Consider the following 25,632-nt stretch of genomic DNA (forward strand, 5'->3'; position numbering starts at 1 on the left):
GAGAGAAATGATTTGGAGGTGTGTTACTTGGAGATACACCTGTAGGATGTCATCTGCACCTCAGTATTGCTCTAAACTTTCTTCAGTCCCTGCTTTGCCCATCCAGGGCATCAGGACATGGCTGCTGCCTCTTGTCAGGGTTGGATCACTGAGCCCATTGCTTATGTAGAACTTTAAGATAAACAGGACCAGGACCAGGGAACCCACTGAGCCCAAAATACCTCCCTGGCATCCTTTAGGATGGGCAAAGCAGGGTCAGTTGAAGGAGAAGGGATCTAATCTAAATCTCCCCTCCTCCAGTTTGGATCCATTCCCCCATGTCCTATCACTCCTTGACATCCTAAAAATCTCCCCCCCCCAGCCCCTTCAGATACTGGAAGGCCACAATAAGGTCTCCTTGGAGCCTTCTCCTCTCCAGACTACTCCAGGAGCAGCTGAGGGACCTGGGGTTCCTGTAGTCAGCCCTATTTTGGGAGGTCCTGAGCCCAACTCCTGACAGCATCCACTTTTTCAGGATTGGACCTTCTCTACAGTCCATTGGAATTAGGTACAGGGGAGTTTTTCCACCAGCTCATCCCTCTGCAAAGCTTTTGCACCTTAAACACACAGCACAGCCCCATTCCTTTTCTTGCTGCTACCTGTGGGTTTTATTAGTCCATGAGAACATGGGACAGTGTTGGATCTATTGTTTAGGGAAACACCTCCACATGTGAGGATACTTTTCCCTTGTCTCCAGGGAATACTTTTCTAAAAAACCAAGGTCTGGTCCAATATGATTTTTTCCCCCAAAATAACATTGTTGCTGTGTTTGACATAAATGATTCCTCTTTGCAGACTTGATTAAAGATCAGAGCACAACCACTGGATTTGTTTTCAGAGTGACTTGGGGTTTTTTTTTGTTTGTTTGTTTGTTTGTTTTGGGTTTTTTTGTGGGTTTCTTGCTGCTTCTCAGTTCTATGGTGAAAAGGGAAAGGTCCCTTTCCTAAGTTTTCTCTAATCCTAGTGAAGTTGGTAGTGGTGATGAATCTCTTAACCTGTCCTTAACACTTCTCTTTCAGGTTTTTATACAACCGAATGGGATATTGGAGTGATTGGTCCATTCCAATACTTGTAACAACTGCTGCTGGCTTCACCTACATTACAGTGTTACTGGTGAGTCCATTCAGATGCTGTTTCCCTAAAGCTTTGTGAGTTTCTTTTAAAAAGGCCATGAACTTCTCAGTCTCAGCAGTTTTCCTTTCAGAACTGAGTTGTCTCTCCCCCTCCGAGCCCGAAGTTGCTTAAATAAATGGAAAGTGAAAAAACCCCATGGGCTTTGACCTCAGGTGATAGAATCATAGAATGGTTTGGGTTGGAAGGGACCTTCAAGATCATCAAGATCCAACCCCCCTGCATGGGCAGGGACCCCTCTCACTCGACTTGGGTTGCATAAGGCATCATCCAACCTTGGCCTTGAACACCTCCAGGGAGAGGGCATCAAAGACCTTCCTAGGCAATTTATTCCAGTATCTTACAACCCTCATGGTGCAGAATTTCTTCCTGATATCTAATCTAAATCTCCTCTCTTTCAGTTAAAAACCATTATCTCTTGTCCTATCACTACCCTCCCTGTAGGTCCCCTCCAGGGACGGGGAGGCTGCTGTAAGGTCTCTCCAGAATCTTCCCTTCTCCAGGTTGATCAACCCCAACTTTCTTTGTAAAAAAAAATAAAAAATAAATAGAACCCTAAAACATTGTTGGCTGGAAAAGACCTTTAAGATCATCAACTCCAACTGTTAACCCAGCACTGCCAGGATCACCTCTACCCCATGGCCCTCAGCATCACATCTTCGTGGCTTTGAAATCCCACCAGGGATGGGGACTCCACCCCTGCCCTGGGCAGCCTGGGCCAGGGCCTGAGAACCCTTTTGATGGAGAGATTTTTTCCTCACATCCAATCTAAACCTCTCCAGGCACAGCTTGAGGCCATTTTCTTTTGTTCTGTTGCTTCTTACTTGGGAGAAGAGACCAACCCCCACCTCACTCCTGGTACTGGCTGTGCAGTTGGCTTGAAGAGAAATAGAGCTCTTGATCCCACTGATTGGGCCCAGTTGCCACTTTCCCTTATTTATCATTTACAAATAGAAGTTGTTTCTCTCATCCCAGGTTCCTGGGATCTCCAAAGTGTCTATTGAGGTGTCTATTGAGGTGTCCCATACAGTCAGTGCTTGCTGAGGTCCTGGGAGCTGTGCCCTCATGGACCAGGCTCTCCAACTTCTTGCCTCCTGGATGTCAAAGTCTGTCCTTGCAGATCCTGGACTTTGGAGATGATTTATCTCCATAACCAAGCCATATGGGATCTGCTGGACCATCCCCAGTTCTGTTTTCTGCCCTGGTTTCTTTGGTTATCATTTTGGGTGGTGTGGTCCTGCACTTACAAACATTTGATGATTTTTGATGAGCCATTTTCTGACTCTTGCTTTCTTCCTTTCAGATACTAGCACTATGTCACATAGCTGTGGGACAGCAAATGAACCTGCACTGGCTTCACAAGGTAAAGAACTCTTCTCAGCTTGGAAAGGAGCAGGATCTCAATAAAAGAGGAGTTTATGGACTGGGTGGTGCCTGTGGTACCTATTTTTAATGGTGGTTTTGGGAGAGCATAAGCATCAGACACCTCTGGTGCCTGTGTCCCCATCACAGAGATCTGAGAAAATTGTACCTTGGGGGCATTCAAAGCCTGAGGACAAAAAATATGGTGAAATGCTTTGGGTCCCTCCTGACATCCTGATTTCAGAGACTGGGAACATCATGTCATAAAAACAACCTGAGTTTGGTACCTGAGTGTGTTGTTCCCTTATCATAGAGTCCCAGACTGCTTTGGGTTGGAAGGGACCTTCAAAAACATCCAGTTCCAACTCCATTGCCATGGGCAGGGACATCTCCCACCATCCCAGGTTGCTCCAAGCCCCATCCAACCTGGGCTGAGACACTGCCAGGGATGGGACAGCCACAGCTTCTCTGGACAATCAATTCCAGTGTCTCCCTACCCTCACAGGAAAAAATGTTGTCCTCATATTTAATCCAAATCTCTCCTTTTTTTCAGTCTAAAACTGTTTCCCATTGTCCTGTCACTCCAGAAAGTCCCTCCCCAAATTTCCTGGAGCCCCTTCAGGCACTGGAAGATGCTCCAAGGTCTCCCCAGAGCCTTATCTTGTTGAAGCTCATCAACCCCAACTTTTTCAGCCTGTCTTCTGAAGCTCTCTGCTGCTCCTTTCCATGCTCAACCCATCCCTGGAGCAGATGTGAAGCTTTTCAGGATGTGCTTGGAGGAACTTAGTGTGGAGAAGCCTTGGGAGATGACACAGGGATTAAAACTTGGGGTGTACCACGTGGAGTTTGTGGCTGGCTGGAACCCAAGGAGGTCCTGGTTGGCATGTAATGCAATTAAAAAAAAAAATAAACAACATTGTTGTGAAATTTCAGAGAAAATGTTGAGTACTGTGGGCAGTTTGGGGCACTGCAGTGGAAGAAGGACCTGGGGGTGCTGGGGAAGGGCAACCAAAGGGGTCTGGAGAACAAAATTTATGAGGAGAGGCTGAGGGAACTGGGGATGTTCAGCTTGGAGAGGAGGTTGAGGGGAGACCTTATTGCTCCCTGAAAGGAGGTGGTGGTGAGACAGACCTCTTCTCTCTGGTGATCAGTGATAGGACAAGTGGGAATGGGGTAAAGCTCCACCAGGGGTGGTTCAGGTTTGATATTAGGAAAAATTTCACTGAAAGAGTGGTGAGGCATTGGAATAAGCTGTCCCTCACCCAGGGAGGAGGTGGGGGCACCATATCACAGAATCCCAGAATATTTTAGGTTGGAAGAGACCTCCAAGCTCATCCACTCCAACCTTTGATGGAGTCAAACTCCATCATCTAACTACTAAACCATCTCCTTAAGGACCAGCTCCAAATGCCTTTTAAATGCCTCCAGGAATGGTGACTCCACCACTGTCCTGGGCCATTCCAATGCCTGACAACCCTCTCAGTAAAAAAATATTCCCTAAAACACCATCCCTGGAGGTGTTCAAAAGACAGGGAGATGAAGAGCTCCAGTGGATGGTTTAGTTGTTAGGGGTTGTAGGATGGATGGTTGGACTCGATGACCTTAGAGATCTTTTCCAACCTTGATGATTCTGTGATGCAGGGAGGAGATTGTAGTGGGACAGTTGCAGATCTGGTGTTTGGAGCACAAAAGAAGGGGGAAAGAGTTTGCAGGAAGAGCCAGAACCAAAGAAGATGGCTTGGCAGGGTTCAATTAAAACTGGCAGTTTGATAATAGGTAATTAAGAATCACTCCTGAAGCTGCCAATACACATCTTCTCCTGAAAATGGTTCTTGCAGGATCAGAACCTGGACAGATAGATGTACCACCCCTCAGGGAAGCCACAGACCTCCCTGCTCCCTCTTTTTTAATTTTTTTTTCCTCAAAATGATAGAAATGCTGCTTTTTTTGGAGGAGGGGATGCAATGCAAAGAGGGGGTGGGGGCTGGCTGCCTGGAAAATAAATTGTTGGTTCCTGAGTCTGATGTATGCTGCTTTATCATGGGAAATGGTAGTTTTCAGACATGCTCCAGGTGGTTGGTGGGTTTCAGTAAGTCCAAAAGAGGACTGGGTTGGTGGAGATCAGTTGGTTCTTACCTATAGAAACCCATCCTTCCTTCCCTTCTCCCAAAACCCTTCACCTTCCATCACAACTCCTTGCCTCTTTCTTCCCCTCCCCACAGCTCCCTCAGCTTCCTAAGGAGGTTGAGATATGAGAGTGGAATAAATTAATATTATTCTCTCCAGCTGTGTTGAATTCCCTTCAAATATTGATTAAAGCCTGTGGGAAAGGCTGGTGTGTGCAAACAGCACCATTTCTTCCAGTTTTCTCCTGTAGTCCTGCAAAAGGAGCTGAGGATCATAAATCAAGTATGAGATGCATGAGAGAGGTTAAGAAGCAATAAATTGGAGCTGGTGGGAGGAGGAAATGATGAAATCAGAGATTCATGGAATGATTTGTGTTGGAAGGGACCTCTGGAGATGTCCAAAATCCACCTGGACAACCTCCTGTGCAACCTACTCTGGGTGAACCTGGGGTCAGGATGACCTCCAGAGGTCCCTTCCAACCCCAACTATTCTGTGTTTTTGTGAGAAATGGGTTGGTTGGGTTTAGCAAATGGTTTGAATGCAGCCTCTTGGCTTGGGGATTCTTCTTCTACTGGGACAGGTGGATCTCTTGACCTTTTCTCCTGCCCTGTGGGCTTTGTTCATGTCCCCCAAAAGTTGGATGCTAAGGATAAGCCACTGCTGTCCTCTGGACACAACTCAAGGCTGTTGGCTGATCTGTCTGTGGAAAGCCAAGAGAGGAACAGGAGGTGGGAACCAAGGGCTAAACGAGGAAGAGAAATCCCATCCTTCCACGTGGAGTTATTTTCTGTACATTTTGGGAACGTGGAGGGGTTATTTCCTGGTCTAAGGTATTAAGTAACTCCCAGGTTGGTCTAGAGATGCCCTGTGCATCCTAAATGAATAGTTCCCTGTCATGTACCAGTTGGCCTTTTCTGCCCAAAGCTCCCACAGAGGTTTCAGGTCCAGACACAGAGCATCAGCATTTATCCCAGCAGGCATGAGGACCAACACAGACTGAGCTACCAGATGGAGAAGTGGAGGATGGTGAACTGGTTTTTGACAGACAGCTCAGATTTAATGTCTTTTTTAAAAATTATTTTTCCAAACAGAGTTATTTCTATGACAGTTTTTGATTATTTGAACTTTTTGCTTTCAAAATGGAAGGGATTTTTTTTCACATGGGAGTGCTTAGACTCCACGTGGAGGGAGAGGGAGACTGGGAGGGGGTGGCTGATGGACTGGGGCTTGTTCTGCCATCTCTGTGCATCTGCTGTGCCATCCAGAGCCTCTTCTCAAGCTTCAGTATCTGTTATCCCTGCTCTGTCAACGAGGCTTGGATGCTGACCACATGGTTGTTGCCATATCAGACCCAGGGGAAACCACATCCAAGCACAAAATTATTCCTGGAGCATCTCAAGAGGATTCCCAAATGCTGGGGATAGGAGTCTTGGTGGCACACGTGTTCACCCTTTGCTGAGAAGTGTGATGTTTGTTGTCTGTTGGGTATCTTCAAGTCTTTGTCCTTAAAGAGAATGATTGGAGAATCAAATTGAGTGAATTCTACCAACTTCCCATCCCAATGGTACATCCCAGGCTGTTGCAGCAGGGTCAGGAAAATCCAGGATCATCTCCTGAAGAATTCAGGCTCCTCTCCCAACCTGTCTTTAAATTGTTGGCATTGCAAGCAGCCTGATCTCTCCAGCCCAGCAGCTGCCATGTGCAGAAAATGAGATCCACATCTATCAGATGGTCTCCTGGGACTATTCAGCCCAGTGCTGTTTCTCCAGTGGTAGAAAAGGGGAAATTGTACTGGGACAGCACATAAACCCAACCTCTTTCCTTGTGGGTCCTAATGCTGGTTGGTTTAGAGTGTTTATTACTTTTTTTTTTTTTTCCCTTCATTTTTTTCAGTCTGTAAAACTGCTGTGATAATGCTACAAAGGTTCCAGTAAGTAAATACTCTCATACTTGTTGCAGATTGGCCTGGTGACAACCTTGATAACTACAGTGGTGACCATGTCATCAATAGCACAGCTTTGGGACGATGAATGGGAGATGGTGTTTATTTCACTGCAAGTAAGTTGTCTCCAAGGATGCTCCTCTGGGTGGGGAAAGGGACCAGTGCAGCCACATCTCATGGACTTGGTGTGGTTTTTTTTGTATAAAACCCAACCTTGATGTTTGTCAGTCCCAATATTAAAACCTGGGCAAGATTAATAGCAAAACTCCCATGGTGTCCTCCAGGCCACCAGCTCATTTTTTTTTTTCCATCTCCTGGATCTTTCAGCTCAAACCAGGGCTTGGCTGGTGGAAAAAACTGAGGCTGGGTGTGACTCAAGAGCTGCTGGAAGGGGATGGCAATTCCTCCTCTTGAACTGGCACAGAGTGCTCTGGATGTTGATGGCCAGGCCTGGAGCATCATGGTTTTTCCTTGTCCTATGGGAGGAGTGCTCTGGGTTTGTTTTTTCTTGCACATAAATTTATATTTATATAAAAAAAATGTAGTCCAGAGAAAGTCTTGTGGTATGCTACAGGGCTATGTAAATGTTAGAGGAAAACTGTTACAAAATGTTATTTTTTTTTCCCCCTCTTCCTCAAAAAGGAGTCCAAAAATATTTTGCCCATGGAAGGCTTGAGAGGTTTTTACTGGTGATCACTGCTGTATATTTGGGTGTATGCAAATAGACACAAAAAGAAGGGGGAAAAAAACCAGTATTCACACAAGTAACACTTCCCAAAGTGCTTCTGTTTTCTTCTTTCTTAAAGATTTAGGCAGACAACTGGAGAGCACTCAGAGGATCCATCCCAAACTTTGTCTCGTGGTGATGCACAGTGGTGATGCACAGGCTGTTGTGTAGATAGAACCATGGAATGGTTTGGGTTGGAAAAAAGCCTTAAAGCTCATCTGGTCCAACCCCCAGGGACACCTCCCACTGGATCAGGTTGCTCAGAGCCCCATCCAACCTCACCTGGAATGTTTCCAGGGATGGGGCATTTCCCACTAATCTGGGCAACATCTTCCAACCTAGGCAACATTCCCAATCCCTTCAGTCTCTCCTCACAGTTCTCCAGACCCTTCACCAGCTCTGTTGCCCTTTTCTGAGTTCTCTCCAGCAGCTCAAAGTCTTTCTTGTGCTGAGGGGACCAGAACTGGACACAGCACCCAAGGTGTGGTCACAGAATCCCAGGATGTTTTAGGTTGGAAGAGACCTCCAAGCTCATCCAGTCCAACCTTTGACCAACACCATCATCTAACTACTAAACCATGTCCTTAAGGACCAAGTCCAAATGCTTTTTAAATGCCTCCAGGGATGGTGACTCCACCACTGCCCTAGGGTGTTCCAATGCCTGACAACCCTCTCAGAAAAAAAAAAATTCCTAACATCCAACCTAAACCTCCCCTGGCACAGCTTCCATCCGTTCCCTCTGGTCCTGTCACAGTTCACTAAAGGGAAGAGGCTGTTTCTCTCCACTCTCCAAGCACCCTTGAGGTAGTTAAAGAGATCTTTAAGGTCTCCTTTCAGCCAGGTCCCACCCATGCCAAATACAGGGGCACCATCACCTCCCTGGTCCAGCTGGCCACACTTTCCTGATACAGACCAGGATGCTGGTGGCTTTTTTGGCACGGAATGGTCTGGTGCACGACTGAGCTTGCACGACTGATGAATTTTCAAGGTGTTTGGGTGGTTGGTAATCATTTTTTTTCTCTCCTCTCCTTGTGTCCTGCAGGCCACAGCCCCTTTCTTGCACATAGGAGCACTGGCAGCAGTGACAGCGCTGTCGTGGTTGATAGCAGGGCAGTTTGCACGGACAGAGAAAGCCAGTGAGTACCATTCCTGTCCTTCTGGGATGGGCAGGGGCTGCTGGGTGGTTGGGGGGACCTGGTCCTCCAACTTGGCTGGTGGGACATTGGGTTGGCCCATTGGGAACCAGCTGGAAGTGCTGGGCTCCGATCCCTGGGCTCCAGCTCGGTCACACTGGGGAGGTGGATGCTCTTCTAGAGGGATCTGGATGGATGTGGAGTGGGTGAAACTGGTTTGGGGAGGCACCCAAGACCAGTTTGGGGGCAGAAACACACCAGGGTTGGAGGTCAAAAGGAGGTTTTCAATGCAATGACCAAACTGCATCCAGATTCCCATCATTCTGCTTTGGAAAACCTAAATGAACCCTCTGCATCTAATCCTGGTGTTCCCCTCTGGATTTTATGAACATTTCTCCTTTCCCCTGTTTCCTTTGGCTCTTGTTTACCTGCACTTGTAGGTAGATCTGGCTTTTGAAAGCCTTTATGGACTCATTTCTGGTGATGAAAGAGCACCCAGAGGGCTCAGTAGAGAGCTGGTGCTTCCTTAAATGAACTCTGAGACCTGATCAAAGATCAGACTGAACCCAGATTGTTTGTTTGCTGGTTCTGTCCACTGAAAGAAGCTCTTCAGCCCCTGTCCCACCTTTTTGCCAGGGGCTCTCCCAAGCCTGAGCTGTTCCTCCAGGTTTTCTTGTGAAATAATTTGATCTTCCTGTGCCCTCAGAAGTGTTTTCCTTCAGGGCGTCCGTGGATGTTCTCAGACATTTGTGCCAGCTCCAGAAAAATTATTTTAATTGGGATTTAACCCCGCAGCAAAATACAAGCCCTGGAAGGATTTGGCAGCACTTGCAAAAGGCTTCCAAGAAGTGGGAGTTAAGAATGAGGAAACAGAGGCTGAAGATGGAAAGATTTTGATATCCAGAGAGACTTTTCAAAGAAAGAATTGCTCTGCCTTCATTTCTAAATATGCCAATAAAGCTGTACCTGGTTCTTCTTAACTCTGCCCTAGAATGTAATGAGGCTGCCAGTTGAGGGAGGATTTATGGGAACTCCTGGAGTAACCTTCTGAATCAGCTCCTTCTAAATTCTTCATGCAGCTGAGCCCCTTAAAAATTGCTTTTTTTCCTTTCTTTTTAATAAGCCAGGAAGCTGTGTTGCTTCTCTTTTTCTGTTCCTGGTTGGGATTATTTTTCCCCTTGTTTATTTGTAAGGAAAACCACTCATTTCTTCTGTACCGTTGGATCTTAAAGTTATTTCAGGGTCATTTTACTTGAGAAAGGTGTTTTACCTGGAGGAGTTGAGAGGTTTTTTGGTGCAGATTGAAAAGGTGATGTTAGATAAGAAGAACTGAAATCTCTGTGAGAATTTACAGTTGTTTGTAATCCTAAATAAGAAAAATAAGAAGTTGGAAAACAAGATTTCACCCCCTAATAACAAATTCTTGAAAATAACTGGTGCAGCTGCCTCAGGGCAAGTGTCTTTTTCTTATCATATTTTTTTGAGGTGTGTCTTCAGTGTTTGGATTTTTTTCTGTGCAATTTTATACACTGGGTTTTTGGTTTTTTTTTTTTTTGTTGTTGTTGTTCTCCCTATGCTACTTTTTCTGAAGCTGGAGAAATAGATTTTTCTTGAAAGGCTCTGAAAGTGCTTTGAAATAGAGCAGCCTGGTTTCAAAGCTTGCTTCTGAGGTCAGTTTAGAAAACATCAACAGAATCATGGAATAGTTTGGGTTGGAAGGGACCTTTAAAGCTCATCTAGGCAAAAACCCTTCCAGAAACAGAGAATCACAGAATGTCAGGGCTTGGAAGGGACCTCTGGGGATCATTGAGTCCAGTCCCCATTCCCAGGGCAGCTTCTCCCAGAGCTGGTGCCACAGGATGGCATCCAGGTGGGTTTGGAGTTTCTGCAGAGATGGAAACTCCAGAACCTCTCTGGGCAGCCTGGGCCACCCTCCAATTAAAGAAATTCCTCCTCATGTTAAGATGGAACTTCCAATGTTCAAGTTTGTGCCCAGTACCTCTTGTCCTGTCACTGGGCACCACTGAGAAGATCCTTGGATCCTCCTGACACCCCCCCAGATGGGATTTCAGGATTTATAAGCACTGATGAGATCTCCCCTCAGTCTTCTCCAAACAGACCCAAATCCCTCAGCCTTTCCTCATCAGAGAGATGTCCTCATTCTCCTCACCTTTTTAGCCCTTTGCTGTCCCCTCTCCAGCACTTCCTTGTCCTTCCTGAACCAGGGAGCCCAGAACTGGACAGAATCCTCCAGATGGGACCTCACCAGGGCAGAAGGAGAGGAGAACCTCCCCCAGCCTGCTGGCCATGCTCTTCCTGATGCCCCCAAAGATCTCATTGGGCCACCAGGACACATTCCTGGCTCATGGGCATCCTCTTGTCCCCCAGGACTCTCAGGTGGTCCTGGCTGCTGGGTTTGTTTTGTCCCAGCTTTTCAAGGAAGGGAGGAAGAGAAAAAGTTGAGGGTGTGTTAAAAAAAAAATGGAAAAAATATAAACTTTTGGTTTTAATTCAGCACCTTTTTTTTATTATTATTTTTAATTTTTTTTTTTTTTTTTAATGTCCCTAAACAGCCCCCCCCCCATGCTGTCAGAACCACCTGCAGGCACAGGACAGCAACAGTGGATTGTCCCTCAGGTGGGAAGGGACTTCAAAGGGAAGAGACTTTCATGGAATTAAGTTGTGCTGGCTTTAAAGGCAAGAATCCCAGAATGTTAGGAGATGGAAGGGACCTCTGGAGATGATTGAGTCCAACCCCCCTGTCCCAGCAGGATCACCCAGGGCAGGACACACAGGGACACATCCAGGTGGTTTGGGAATGTCCCCAGCAATGGAAACTCCAGAACCTCTCTGGACAGCCTGGACCCTAAAAATTAAAGAAATTCCTCCTCGTGTTTAGCTGGAACTTCTTGTGATCAAATATGTGCCCATTACCTCTTGTCCTGTCAGTGGCCACCACTGAGGAGATGGTGGCCCATCCTCCCGACACCCTCCCCCCTCCCCCTTTCAGGATTTAAAAGCATTTGATGAGATCTCCCCTCAGTTTTCTCCAGACCAAACAGACCCAAACCCCTCAGCCTTTCCTCATCAGAGAGATGTCCTCATTCTCATCACCTTTTTAGCCCTTTGCTGTCCCCTCTCCAGCACTTCCTTGTCCTTCCTGAACCAAGGAGCCCAGAACTGGACACAGTATTCCAGATGGGACAGAAGGAGAGGAGAACCTCCCCCATCCTGCTGGCCACATTCACCTTGATGCCCCCCAGGATGTCATTGGGCTTCTTGGCCACATTCCTGGCTCATGGGCATCTTCTTGTCCCCCAGCTCCCAGCTCTTTTTCCACCAAGCTGCTTTCTGGCAGATCAGCCCCAACTTCTACGGCTGCTTGGGCTTCTTCTTTCCTTGGTGCAGGACCCTACACTTGCTCTTGTTGAATTTCATAAATTCTGCCCCCATCTCCAGCCTGTCCAGGTCACACCAGATGGCAGCACAATCTTCTCTTGTGTTATTTCTGCAGTGAGATCTTCAACTGGATCGGGATGCTCAGAGCCCCATCCAGCCTCACCTGGAATGTTTCCAGGGATGGGGAATCTCCCACCTCTTCGGGCAACCTGTTTCACCACCCTCATTTTTAAAAATGTCTTTTTTGGAATAGTGAACCCAAAGGTATCTTCAACTCCAAGCAGCTCTGGAAGCTCTGAGAATTAAATGGGAATGTGAGAAATGTGATTTTCTAGGAGTCCAGACTGCTGAGAGCAGGAAGAATGGAGAAAGAAGGGTTTTGTCTAGATATTTTTAGTGCTTTCACATTGTCAAATGAGGGATTTCTACCTGTCCTGCTGGCTTCTCTTAGATGGTCACCAGGAGAGCTTCTGGATACAGATCATCCAACCTCAAAATGAACAGTAGATATGTTGCCTGTATTTCATATCATGGGTTTTTTTTCCACATGGTCTTCAGCTCCATTTTTACATGGCCAGTGACCCATCCTGGGGCATCCTTTCCTTCTGATGATCAAAATATTTGGAAGTCCACATGCACTTCATGTGGTCCTTGCCTTGAGCCTCAATCTGAGCTCTTCAATCCTTAACTTCAGGACCAGATCAGATCAGAAAGGATCAGATTCTTTCAACACCTTGAGACTTTGCTGACAATTGAGCTGATTTCCAAAGCCTGGTGGGTAGGTGGTGGTCTTGGGGTGAGCAAGAGTTGGGTCAGGATCACATCCAGTGTCTCCTCTTCCAGAGAGGAGGAAAAATTAGCTGGCAAAGTTAGTGTTATTTTTTGACTTGTAAGAATGTGTTTGAATGATGTGGTGGATGCTGGGGGCAAAAAGCAGCTTATTTATGTGTGAAAACAGACTATCTGTGGTCAGAACCAGAGCTGGGCTGTTCTGCCCTTCTCCTAAAACAAAAAAAATCTGTCTTGCAAATATTTGTTTTAAAGGCAGTTTGCTTGGAGCTTTTCCCTCGAGCTTCAGGGCCTTCATGGGTTTTCAAAAATAAATACTAACAAACAAAAGCAGGGAAAAGATTATTACCCAGGAGGTCGTGATGAAGGCTTTTGCTTGAAAATCTGTGTTTCCAAAGAGCTCTGGAGTTCAAGGCTGGCTGTTGGTCCTTGTAAGGAATACAAACCCCATGTCTGTGGGGTGCAAGGGGTTTTTCTTTTGCTCTGTCAGCACCTTTGAAAAATCCCAGAGATTTTGGACCCTGTGAGAAGTCTCTGGCAGCTCAGGGTGAGTGGATGGGGCAGAATTGCTCCTCTGTCTTTGAGCATTAGTCAAGAACCTCTTCACTGTAATGCAGTTTCCTGGGGAGTGCAGCCCCATCACAACCTAAAGATTGAGCTACAAACATCTCCAACTTAACCAGTAAAACATTACTGGGAATTAACTCAGTTCTGGGTGGCCCAGATCTTAATGCAGAAGCAGTTTAAGTGGCATTACCCTGGCTGGGGATTGGGTGATGGTGGTGAACCACAAGTGTAGAATCCTAGGATGGTTGAATCTTAGGATTTGGGTTGAAAGGGACCCTCAAGATCATCCAGTCCCAACCCCCTGACATGGGCAGGGACCCCTCCCACAGCCCAGGTTGCTCCAAGCCCCATCCAACCTGGCCTTCAACATTTTCAGGGATGGAGCAGCCACAGCTTCTCTGGGCAACCTGGTCCAGGGTGTCACCAGCCTCACCAGATGAATTCCTTTCTCATATCCAATCTAAATCTCCCCTCTTTCAGGTAATTTGTGGATCTGTTTCACTGATGTTCAAGTTCTGCTGTCAGACAGGACATTTCCACCCAAAAGGGTGGAGATCAGCAGTGTTTTGGGCCATATTGCTGGGACTCAAAGCAATCTGCTTCATTTTTTTCTTTGCTCAATACAAAATGAAGTAAACACCTCCCTTAGGACTTGATAAGCTCAAAGAGATTTTTTTTTTTTTTAATATTAGAACAACCTTTTCCCTATACACAGAGCTTTGCTGTTTTACTGGGGACAATGGCTATAGAGTAATCTCTTTGGAGGAAGACAAAGGTGTCTTGAGGTCAGGACCAAGGTTTTCACCAGCTTTTCATCTCTCTTTCCATCTCAAGCTTCTCAGATGCTGATGTTCACTGCATACCTTGCAGTTGTAGTTGCACTTTACCTCGTCCCCCTCACCATCTCCTCCCCTTGCATAATGGAGAAGAAGGCTCTGGGACCAAAACCAACAATTATTGGGCATCGTGGAGCACCAATGGTGAGTAATTTCCTATTATTCCCTTCTGCCTGTGTGATAGGAATGGATCTGAGGGGCTCCAGGCTGCTCTCAAGACAATTATATATATATATATATGGAAAATTCCATTTGGAGACATCCCCTCCTGGAGCCCCAGGAGGAAAAATATCAGTACATGAAGCCTAACCCTAAGTTCTAGGTGCCTGCCAAACATCAGGGCAATCCTTGCTTTTCTCAGGTTGGTTTGTGCCATTGCCATTTTTTCTGGTGTTTTTTTTTAATGATTTTTTTGCTCTTGAGCTGCAGTGTGAAGGATAGGAATGGATCTGAGGGGCTCCAGGATGCTCTCAAGACAATTATATATCTGGAAAATTCCATTTGGAAGCATCCCCTCCTGGAGTCCCAGGAGGAAAAATATCAGTACATGAAGCCTAACCCTGAATTCTAGGTGCCTGACAAACATCAGGGCAATTCTTGCTTTTCTCAGGTTGGTTTGTGCCATTGCCATTTTTTCTGGTGTTTTTTTTAATGATTTTTTTGCTCTTGAGCTGCAGTGTGAAGGATAGGAATGGATCTGAGGGGCTCCAGGCTGCTCTCAAGACAATTATATATGTATATATCTGGAAAATTCTATTTGGAGGTATCCCCTCCTGAAGTCCCAGGAGGAAAAATATCAGTACATGAAGCCTAACCCTAAGTTCTAGGCCTGCCAAACATCAGGGCAATCCTTGTCTTCCTCAGGCTGGTTTGTGCCATTGCCATTTTTTCTGGTGTTTTTTTTAATTATTTTTTTGCTCTTGAGCTGCAGTGTGAAGGATAGGAATGGATCTGAGGGGCTCCAGGATGCTCTCAAGACAATTATATATATATATGTATATATATGGAAAATTTATATATATATGTATATATATATATATGTGTATATATATATATATATATATTTATATTTATTTATTTATATATATATGTATATATATGGAAAATTTGGAGGCATCCCCTCCTGGAGTCCCAAGAGGAAAAATATCAGTACATGAAGCCTAACCCTAAATTCTAGGTGCCTGACAAACATCAGGGCAATTCTTGCTTTTCTCAGGTTGGTTTGTGCCATTGCCATTTTTTCTGGTGTTTTTTTAAATGATTTTTTTGCTCTTGAGCTGCAGTGTGAAGGATAGGAATGGATCTGAGGGGCTCCAGGATGCTCTCAAGACAATTATATATATATATACCTGGAAAATTCCATTTGGAGGCATCCCCTCCTGGAGCCCCAGAAGGAAAAAAATCAGTTCATGAATCCTAACCCTAAATTCTAGGTGCCTGCCAAACATCAGGGCAATTCTTGCTTTTCTCAGGCTGGTTTGTGCCATTGCCATTTTTTCTGGTGTTTTTTTAATGATTTTTTTGCTCTTGAGCTGCAGTGTGGAGGATAGGAATGGATCTGAGGGGCTCCAGGATGCTCTCAAGACAATTATATATATATATATATCTGGAAAATTCCATTTGGAGGCATCCCCTCCTGGAGTCCCAGGAGGAAAAATATCTGTACATGAAGCCTAACCCTAAATTCTAGGTTCCTGACAAACATCAGGGCAATTCTTGCTTTTCTCAGGCTGGTTTGTGCCATTGCCATCTTTTCTGGTGTTTTTTTTTAATGATTTTTTTGCTCTTGAGCTGCAGTGTGAAGGATAGGAATGGATCTGAGGGGCTCCAGGATGCTCTCAAGACAATTATATATATATAATATATATAATTATATATATATATATATATGGAAAATTCTACTTGGAGGCATCCCCTCCTGGACCCCCAGGTGGGAAAAAAAGCAGTTTATAAACCCTAAACCTAAATTCTAGGTTCCTGCCAAACATCAGGGCAATCCTTGCTTTCCTCAGGGTGTTTTGTGCCATTGCCATTTTTTCTGGTGTTTTTTTAAATGATTTTTTTTGCTCTTGAGCTGCAGCAGCAGTAAAAGTTTGTGATGTTTATTAATTTATTTATTTGCAAACTCATGGCTCAGACTTTGTGCCCTTTGCAGTAGTTAAACTCAGGAAAATGCCTTCAGTAGGTGGCAATCTGGGGAAAAACACCCAAAGAAAAAGAAGCTGAGCTGACCCTACATGACTTCACACTTAGTCATGAAACTGGGTGAGGTGATGAAACATCCCTCTCATCTGCCTCTGGGTAGACCTTGAAATCCTAACCCATATCTTCCTTTCTTGTCCAAGGTTTCTGAACATGTCCAGGCTAAAAAAATGGGGCAATGTTGGCTTGGACATAACCCTGGGGTTGGTTGATGCTGTCCTGTGGTGTTTGGACATCCCTGGTCTGGGTGTACCCAGGGCTGTTGGGTGGTGGTGACCCCATCATTCTCTGCTTGTTGATGGGTGTCAGGCAGATAAACTGCAGTGTAGGCACTGGCTTTATTTTATATGTTATTTTATTTGGTTTTTAAGACATCCAAGTAACTATTTTGATGACATTCAAGGCAGGGAAAAAAAAAACAAATCTGGGATGTGCTTGAACTCCTCTCCAAGCCCAAGAATACACCCTGGGAGTTTGCTAGGTGAGATAAACACCTGCCATGACACAGAAGTATTTTATTTTAGCTCTCTTTAATTTAAATGATTTCTCTCCCTAAGCAATCCCTTGAAATTCCAGGATAATTTGCATAATTTAGTTCTATAGACTCTGAGGGTCATGGAGTGAAGGTCTGGGTGTGACCAATGCTTTTTCCTGTCCTACTGAGTTTGTAGCACCCAGGAAAGGCAGAAGAAACCAAGTGAGAACCTGGACTCTGCATGGCAGGAAATCACAAAGCCTCTTAGGAGACTTTTTTCCTGTGGGGTTTCCAGGCCTGTGTGCCCCTCCTGGCCTTCTAAAGAAACCAAACAGCAGACAAAATCCATCTGTCCTCCAGGTGAAACTGATTTCCATAAACCTTATCTGGAGCAAGGGCAGAGACTTGGCCCTTTGCTTTTCTTCAAGTTCTTCCTTGGAGGCAGCAAATGGTCCTTGCAAGATGGAATAAACCTCTCTGGGAAGGTGCTGGTGGCATGTGGGGGTGCAGGAGGTTGCAAAGGTTGCTCAGGAATGGTGGTGGAGGAGACCTTGCTGGGGGTGGAACTGTGGTCCAGGTGTTGTTGAGGAGGATCCATCCCTTCCTCATTCCCTGCATCTTCAGAGCAGATGGTTTTCATTGAAACCTGCAAGAAGCAAGACCAGAGGCTTGCAAGCCTTGTTCCAAGCTTCAAAAAATTGCCTGCATGTCCCAGGATGAGTTGGCCAAGTTTATCCAAGTGCTTTGCATCAGTGACTGCCCAACTGTGTCCTTGAATGGCAAGAGATGGGAGAAGGAAGTGGAAGACTAGAGAGAAGTGGCCAAAACTTTCTCCTGTGTTTCATAGAATCATAGAATAGGCTGGGTTGGAAGGGACCTCAGAGATCATCGAGTCCAACCCTTGAACAACTACTGCCACAGTCACCAGACCATGGCACTGAGTGCCATATCGAGTCGCTTTTTAAATGTCTCCAGGGACGAAGAGTCCACCACCTCCCCAGGCAGCCCGTTCCAATGTCTGATCACCCTTTCTGTGAAAAAATTCTTTCTAATATCCAATCTGAACTTCCCCCGGCACAATTTAAGACCATGGCCTCTTGTCTTGCTGAGAGTTGCCTGGGAAAAGAGCCCAACCCCCCCCTGGCTCCAACCTCCTTTCAGGGAGTTGTAGAGAGCAATGAGGTCTCCCCTGAGCCTCCTCTTCTCCAGGCTGAACAGCCCCAGCTCCCTCAGCCTCTCCTCATAGGATCTGTGTTCGAGTCCCTTCACCAGCCTGGTTGCCTCCTTTGGACCTGTTCGAGGACCTCAATCTCCTTCTTGAACTGAGGGGCCCAGAACTGGACACAGGACTCGAGGTGAGGCCTCACCAGGGCTGAGCACAGGGGCAGAATCACCTCCTTGGACCTGCTGGTGACGCTGTTCCTGAGCCAGCCCAGGATGCCATTGGCCTTCTTGGCCACCTGGGCACACTGCTGGCTCATGTTCAGCTTCCTGTCAATCCAGACTCCCAGGTCCCTTTCTGCCTGGCTGCTCTCCAACCACTCTGTGCCCAGCCTGGAGCTCCCCATGGGGTTGTTGTGGCCAAAGTACAGGACCCGGCACTTGGCCTTGTTGAACCTCATCCCATTGGAGTCAGCCCATCTCTCCAGTCTGTCCAGGTCCCTCTGCAGAATCCTCCTGCCTTCCAGCTGATCAACACTTCTCCCCAGCTTGGTGTCATCAGCAAACTTGCTGATGATGGACTCAATCCCCTCATCCAAGTCATCAATGAAGATATTGAACAGGACTGGGCGCAGTACTGATCCCTGGGGGACACCGCTGGTGACCGGCCGCCAACTGGAAGCAGCCCCATTCAGCACCAAATCCATCCATTCAGCATCAAATCCATCTCTGTCAAATGTTACCTTGAGCTTGAAGAGCCCCACTCACAGCACAAGTCCTCAGGTTGTGCTAAGTCATCTCTGCTTGCAAACAAATGGTTTTAAAGCCTTGCCAGAGGCATTTCTGCTCGCAGGGTCTTGTTTGACAGAGCTGCTTGCTTTGGGTTTGCTGTTGAGCTCAGCTGCATCTAGATTTAGTTTGGAGAAATGGCCAAGTTGGAGCTGGGGAGGAGGAAATAGCCCAGAGAAGAGTCTGGAGATTGAGCTGTAGGACACAGACATCCTCCCCTGGGCAATGTCAAGATCAAAACATCTGCAGAGCCTGGGATTTTGGGACCTGAGGTGAAACTGGACCTCGTGGGAGTGGAGATGATGATAAGAAATGCAATATTTGCCTCCAAATCTCCTGCAACAAGAGAAATAGGGTTTGGGAGATGGGCAGACTGGGACTGTCTCTGATAAAACCTGGTAACTGGGTTCTTCACCAGTTTGGCAAGGGGGTGGTGGGGCTGTGATATTTACACACCCAAGGTCCTTAGGAAGACATTACTGAGTGCCCTCCTGACCAAAGGGGATCCATGGGGTGGCTGAAGGTGTTTGTTGTCCTCAAATAAAGGATTCGTTGGTGTAAAGGTCAAAAGGTGATGAACTGGAGAATTTCCCTGGAAAGCTGTAGATGTGTGGATTTCCTGAGGGACACTGATCCTTCAGTACATCCAGCATGCTCCTCAGCCAGGGACAAGGCTCTTCTTTTACAATCATAGAATGGTTCGGGTTGGAAGGGACCTTCCAGCTCCTCCAGTTCCAACCCCTGCATGGGCAGGGACCCCTCCCACAGCCCAGGTTGCTCCAAGCCCCATCCAACCTGGGCTGAGACACTGCCAGGGATGGGGCAGCCACAGCTTCCTTGGGCACCCTGGGACAGGGGCTCAGCACCCTCACCCCAAACAATTTCTCCCTCCCATCTCCTCTCCATCTCCCCTCTTGCAGTTTGAAAGCATCTCTCTTTGTCTCCTCCCTCCAGGCCCTTGTCCAAAGTCCCTCCCCAGATTTCCTGGAGCCCTGTCAGGTTCTCTAAGGTCTCCCCAGAAACTTCCTCTCCTCTCCTCTCCTCTCCTCTCCTCTCCTCTCCTCTCCTCTCCTCTCCTCTCCTCTCCTCTCCTCTCCTCTCCTCTCCTCTCCTCTCCTCTCCTCTCCTCTCCTCTCCTCTCCTCTCCTCTCCTCTCCTCTCCTCATCCTCTCCTCTCCTCTCCTCTCCTCTCCTCTCCTCTCTCTCCTCTCCTCTCCTCTCCTCTCCTCTCCTCTCCTCTCCTCTCCTCTCCTCTCCTCTCCTCTCCTCTCCTCTCCTCTCCTCTCCTCTCCTCTCCTCTCCTCTCCTCTCCTCTCCTCTCCTCTCCTCTCCTCTCCTCTCCTCTCCTCCTCTCCTCTCCTCTCCTCTCCTCTCCTCTCCTCTCCTCTCCTCTCCTCTCCTCTCCTCTTCTCTTCTCTTCTCTTCTCTTCTCTTCTCTTCTCTTCTCTTCTCTCTCTTTTCTCTTCTCTTTTCTCTTCTCTTTTCTCTTCTCTCTCCTCTCCTCTCCATCGTTGACAAAGCTTCAACATGAAGACAACTTCTAAAACTCTGTTAATTTTTTATTATCATTTATTTCCAAACAAACATGTAGAGACCAACCCAAACTGTGGCCTTGGGTCTCTTGTGGTGGTGGCTGCACATTTTCTGTGTTAGGGATGGATGAATGAGGAATTTATCAACAGGACCTGAAAGAAGATCAGGAAGATCTGTGTGAGACCAACTGCTCTCCTTGTTCTGTGGAGGAACCAGAGGCCATATGGCTCATATAATTTGGCTTGAAGCACCAGAGGAGGAACAAGTCCTTGCATTTCAAGTAGCAAAAGAAAATCAGAAACCGCCTGGCATCTGTACCTTGATGAAATTGTAGCTTCAGGAGAGCTACTGGTTCCACACTGGTTGATCTTTTTTCCTTAGTGGTATTGATCCTCCAAGCAGCATCCTTTTGGTACCATCCTGTTCCACTACAAGCTTTAGTTCACTACTGGAAAGGCTCTTCTGCTCCTCGCCTTCCCTTGCCTAAATGTCATCCAGTCATCCCAAATGTCCATTCCCAGCAGGGTGCTAGCTGAAAGCAGGACCTCTAATCACTCAAAGGTCCTTTTCAAATCAATTATTCAGTCTCTGGGTCTTTTGCTGTCCTTTTGGACTGCCAGCAGGGCTGTGGCAGCAATATGCTGGGAACTGAGTGCTCCAACCCTCACTGGATGAAGTGAACCCTCCCTTGGTTTGAAGGGATCTTGTCCTGATGGTACTGGGATCATCTGATGTCCCAAAACATGAAATGGGGTTCTCTGTAAATTTTGCATGGTGATCTGTTAGACTTCCAAGATGGTTTTGTGAGCAGGCATGTGGTGTCTTTGCTCTACCATATTTTTTTATTCATCTCACAAAAATTTACTGTTATAGAAATGTAGAAATCTACATTTTGTCTTGCAAATAGAAAATTTGACTCTTTTCTCCCAGTGATGGTACTGAGGAGAAACCAAAATGAGGGGAAAAGCTTGGACCAAATCTGAGATGGAAATTAAGACTTCATCCAATAGGACCCCCAAATTTTACAGGCATTTGTACCTTTAAAGTCTTTTCCTAAATGCCCACTAAATGCTCTTCTTCAGGCTGAACAACCCAGCTCTCTCAGCCTGGCTCCAGAGAAGAGTTATTCCAATCTTCTGGCCATCCTCCATGTCCTTCTTATGTTGGGGAGCCCAGACCTGAACCCAGCACTGCAGGGAGGTCTCAGGAGAGCAAAGCAGAGGAGGAGCATCCCTCCCCTGCTGCTCAGGATGCTGGTGATGCAGCCCTGGAAACACCTTGTTGAGCTTCTCCTCAACCAGGACTCCCAAATCCTCCTCAGGATTTCCCATCTCAGTCTCCTGTAGCTAGGAGATTATGAAATGATGACATTTTTAATGGGTTTTTATTTGTGAGTTTATCCCGTTCTCCAGGTCAATCCTTTATTTTTTTTATTTTTTCTCTTTCTGTTTTGCTTTTTCCCTTTCAGTCTAGTTGAGCCACTTCCAGAAATGGATGCTCTCTAAAATACCCAGAATTCCTAGAGCTCAAACATAGGTTTTATTGCATTTTTTTTTTTTAAACAGTGTCATTATTGCCTCCTAGTGCCCTGGTATGATAGGACACTGATGCTGAAGTTGGCATTTTGGGAGATCCCACATTAAATACAGGGAAATTTGAAAGGGCAGCTTGTTATAGGAAGGAAAACACCATTTTCCTGGTGTTGCCCTAATCATGGATTATGCTATGAGTGTTATGAGGAGCAGCTGAGGGAGCTGGGGGTGTTCAGCCTGGAGAAAAGGAGGATGAGGGGAGAACTTCTGGATCTCTGCAACTCCCTGAGAGGAGGTTGGAGTGAGGACAGGTCAGGCTCTGCTCCCAAGGAACAAGTGATAGAAATAGCTTCAAGTTGGCCCAGGTGAGGTTTAGATTGGATATTGGGAACAATTTCTTCCTGGAAAGGTTGTCATTCCCATGTCCCAGGCTGCCCAGGGCAGTGGTGGAGTCCCACCATCCCTGGAGGGATTTCCAAGCCCTGGAGCTGTGGTGCTGAGGCCATGGGGCAGTGGTGGCCTTGGCAGTGCTGGGTTCAGGGTTGGACTGGAGGATCTTTATGTCCTTTTCCAACCAAAACAATTCTGTGAGTCTGTGTGGTTTCAGTCCAATTGTTGGCTCATGAGGAGACTGGTACTTGGAAGGAGAAATAAGGGAGGGAAAATTAAAAAAAAAAGAAATTAAAATATGCTAATGTTTCCATAAGGAGAAGAAAATACCCTTAAAGTAAAAGAGCAGCTTTAGAGCAGCTCAGTACCCACTGCAGATGTGTACAGTGACACTTGGGAACAAATTTGATTCTTCTCTGCAAGCTTCTGTTAGGCTCCTCAACATAAAATTATGCAGTGATTTATTGATTTTTTTTCTTTTTTTCTTTCTTCTTTTTTTCTGAAGGCCTGACAGGGTGGTTAATCAAGGAAAAATCCATTGTAGGATGCCCCTCTGTAGTGAGGCTACACTGCTCTACCCAGCTCACTTTCATAGCTGCTGTTAAGTAAGGTCCAAAGGTCTTGACTCTATTTGAAAGCATTTGTAATTGACTTCTGAGCAAAAAAAAAAGTCAAAATTATTTTATCCATGGGTAATTTTCTAGAAATTACTTGCTGTGTCTCTGGAGCAGGAAGAAATGAAGAGCAGCCTGATTTTTGCAAGGGTGAACCCATCAAATCAAGGGTGAAGAAAAAGAAACAGCTTCCAGACCCACTGCACAGGCTCTGTCTGTGGCTTTTGGTGATGTTTGTTTTCCTGGGTTTGGATTTTTGAGATTGTGTATTTTTGAGATAGTCTATTGGATCAAGGAGGAAAACCCATCAAAGAAACTGGAGGGAGACAGAGAGAAATAGAAGATGATGAGGTATTTATTTGGTTATTGCAGGTTTGCTGTAAAACCCTTTAAAAAAAATCAGTGTTAGTCTCAGGAAGTAATTTTTGTATCAGACACTGCCTGGCTTGGATGGATCTTTGCCCTAAACGTGTGGAATTGGGTCTTCAGCTCCCTCTTTCTTGGAAGCAGACAGAGAAAGGCTGGGATGATGGAAATATCTGTTACTCAGATTTTCTCTTTTCACAAAAAAAAAAAAAAAAAAAAAAAATAATCCCATTAGGAAGGATGTGAACTCCTGGTAGAGATTGATGCTGCCTCCAAAGTGGTGCCAGGGGAACCTCCAGGACCAAGTTCTGATTTTAGAGGCCAGGGAGAAATTTGCTCTCCTGGCTTTCTGGTTGAGCTTGACTGGGTTGGGTCATTGGTGTGAGGGGTTGGATCAATAGTGAGGGGTTGGATCAATCCCCTCAAGGCCAGGGTTGGCTGAAAGGTTTAGAAACCAAGGAAGGCAGATTCCCCATCAATGATGGACTCCTTTGGAGATGGAATTCTTTATATCAGGGTGACTGAGCCTGGTTAATTTAGGAGCTTCCCCACCACGTGCTCACAAGAAGATGAGGAGATCATCTCTGTTTTAATTTCAAAAAACTTTTCAACAACTTCTGACACTGTGGGGCATGGGTGTCATGCAGAGATTTTCTGCTGATGTCCTTGCTGTTTGCTGATTCAGAGCAGCCAGAGAGGTTCATCCACCCCTGGTGCTCTTCAAGAGGATGCTTTTCACTTCTAGTGGTCTTGTGATGAAGGGGACATTGCAGCTCCTAAACATTGCCAGGAAGCTGAAGAGGAGGCAGCAGTGTGCCCAGGTGGCCAAGAAGGCCAATGGCATCCTGGGCTGGCTGAGGAAGAGCGTGGCCAGCAGGTCCAGGGAAGGGATTCTGCCCCTGTGCTCAGCTCTGGGGAGGCCAGAGCTTGAGTCCTGTGTCCAGTTCTGGGCCCCTCAGCTCAGGAAGGAGATTGAGGTGAAGGGATCCAGCAGAAATGCTGTGAGGAAGGGCTGAGGGAGCTGGGGGTGTTGAGGCTGGAGAAGAGGAGGCTCAGGGGAGACCTCATCACTCTCTCCAAGTCCCTGAAAGGAGGTTGGAGCCAGGGGGGGGTTGGGCTCTTTTCCCAGGCAACTCTCAGCAAGACAAGAGGCCATGGTCTCAAGTTGTGCCAGGGGAGGTTTAGGTTGGACATGAGAAAGAATTTCTTGATGGAGAGGGGGATCAGGCATTGGAATGGGCTGCCCAGGGAAGGGGTGGATTCTCCATCCCTGGAGATATTTCCAAAGAGCCTGGATATGGCACTGAGTGCCATGGGCTGGGAACCACGGGGGGAGTGGATCAAGGGTTGGACTTGATGATCTCTGAGGTCCCTTCCAACCCAGCCAATTCTAGGATTCTATGATCCTATGATTTGTTGGGATGGTTGGACCTGAAGTGGCCACCTGTCCTTGGCACAGTTTTAAAATGCTGTTTTTTCTGCACAGCTGCATTTTCAACACAGATCTGGCCAGAGGTTTTGTTTTGGGTTTTTTTTTCAGTTTATTTAACTTGCATTTGGGAGAGGAATGCTCCTAAGAACAAGTTGCTGGAAAGGAATGAATCTATCCAGCCACACACAGCTCTGGTCGGGTCCAGTTAAAGTTTTGTCCTTCTTGAAGAGTGAAGCTTGGTCTGCAGGCTCTGTAAGGGACAGAGGTGAAGCAGGAGTGGGATATTCCACTGCTGGGGCTGGGATCATCTCTCCCTGGGGTTATTATCCTCATTCATGCAGCCTCAGCTCTGTCTGGATTTGCTTTTCCCCAGTCCTGCTGATGGAGGCTGTTTGTACATGGATGTGCTACCTCTCTTCTGGATGGCTCTGTCTTTCCTTCAAATACCTCCAGAAATGGAGGCTGGGGGCTCCCCTGCATCTGCATCTCAAACCAACCCATCAGAGGAGGCCTGGTGTCCAACCAAGGTGTCCAACCATTTCTGGTCATGCAGAAATCAAAATAAACTGAAAAGAAGCAAGAAGCAATTAAAATCTTGTTCTCAAACAGCAGAGCCTTTGCCCTCTCTGGGTTAGGATTCTGTTGTGCTGGAGTTTGATGTCCAGGGAAGACATGAGGAGAGGGAAGACATGAGAAGACCTTGGTTGCTGTGGTCCATCTCCCCAGAAGTGAAAAAATGTTGTAGCCACACTTGGTTGCCTTCAATAGCCCTTAAGTCTTATGAGGATCATAGAATCATGGAATTGTCAGAGTTGGAAGGGACCTTTAAGATCATCCAGGTCCAAAACAGTGTATAGACCATAAAATATCAAATGCTGCTTGATACCAAGGCCCAGGACTGAGAATCAGAGAATTTTCAGTGTTGGAAGGGACCTTTATGATCATCCAGGTCCAACCCTATGCCATGGGCAGGGACCCCTCCCACAGCCCAGGTTGCTCCAAGCCCCATCCAACCTGGCCTTAAAAACTTCCAGGGATGGGGAATCTTCCACCACCCCTCTGGACAACCTGTGCCAGGCTCTCACC

At 46.5% G+C, this 25,632-nt stretch overlaps 1 protein-coding gene across 3 annotated transcripts in view; it reads left to right on the forward strand.

Moving 5' to 3' along the window:
- The window catches only part of GDPD5 (glycerophosphodiester phosphodiesterase domain containing 5), a 233,522-nt gene that overhangs the window by 173,485 nt on the left and 34,405 nt on the right, over positions 1–25,632 (forward strand). For all 3 annotated transcript variants that reach the window (XM_071764477.1, XM_071764297.1, XM_071764395.1), the window contains exons 4-8: positions 1,059–1,152; positions 2,474–2,533; positions 6,619–6,717; positions 8,371–8,464; positions 14,051–14,196. In XM_071764477.1, the coding sequence (XP_071620578.1) occupies positions 1,059–1,152; positions 2,474–2,533; positions 6,619–6,717; positions 8,371–8,464; positions 14,051–14,196 (493 nt within the window). The remainder of the gene's footprint in view (positions 1–1,058; positions 1,153–2,473; positions 2,534–6,618; positions 6,718–8,370; positions 8,465–14,050; positions 14,197–25,632) is intronic.

The sequence above is a fragment of the Heliangelus exortis genome, chromosome 1 (genome assembly GCF_036169615.1).
Source record: "Heliangelus exortis chromosome 1, bHelExo1.hap1, whole genome shotgun sequence".
Classification (NCBI taxonomy): domain Eukaryota; kingdom Metazoa; phylum Chordata; class Aves; order Apodiformes; family Trochilidae; genus Heliangelus; species Heliangelus exortis.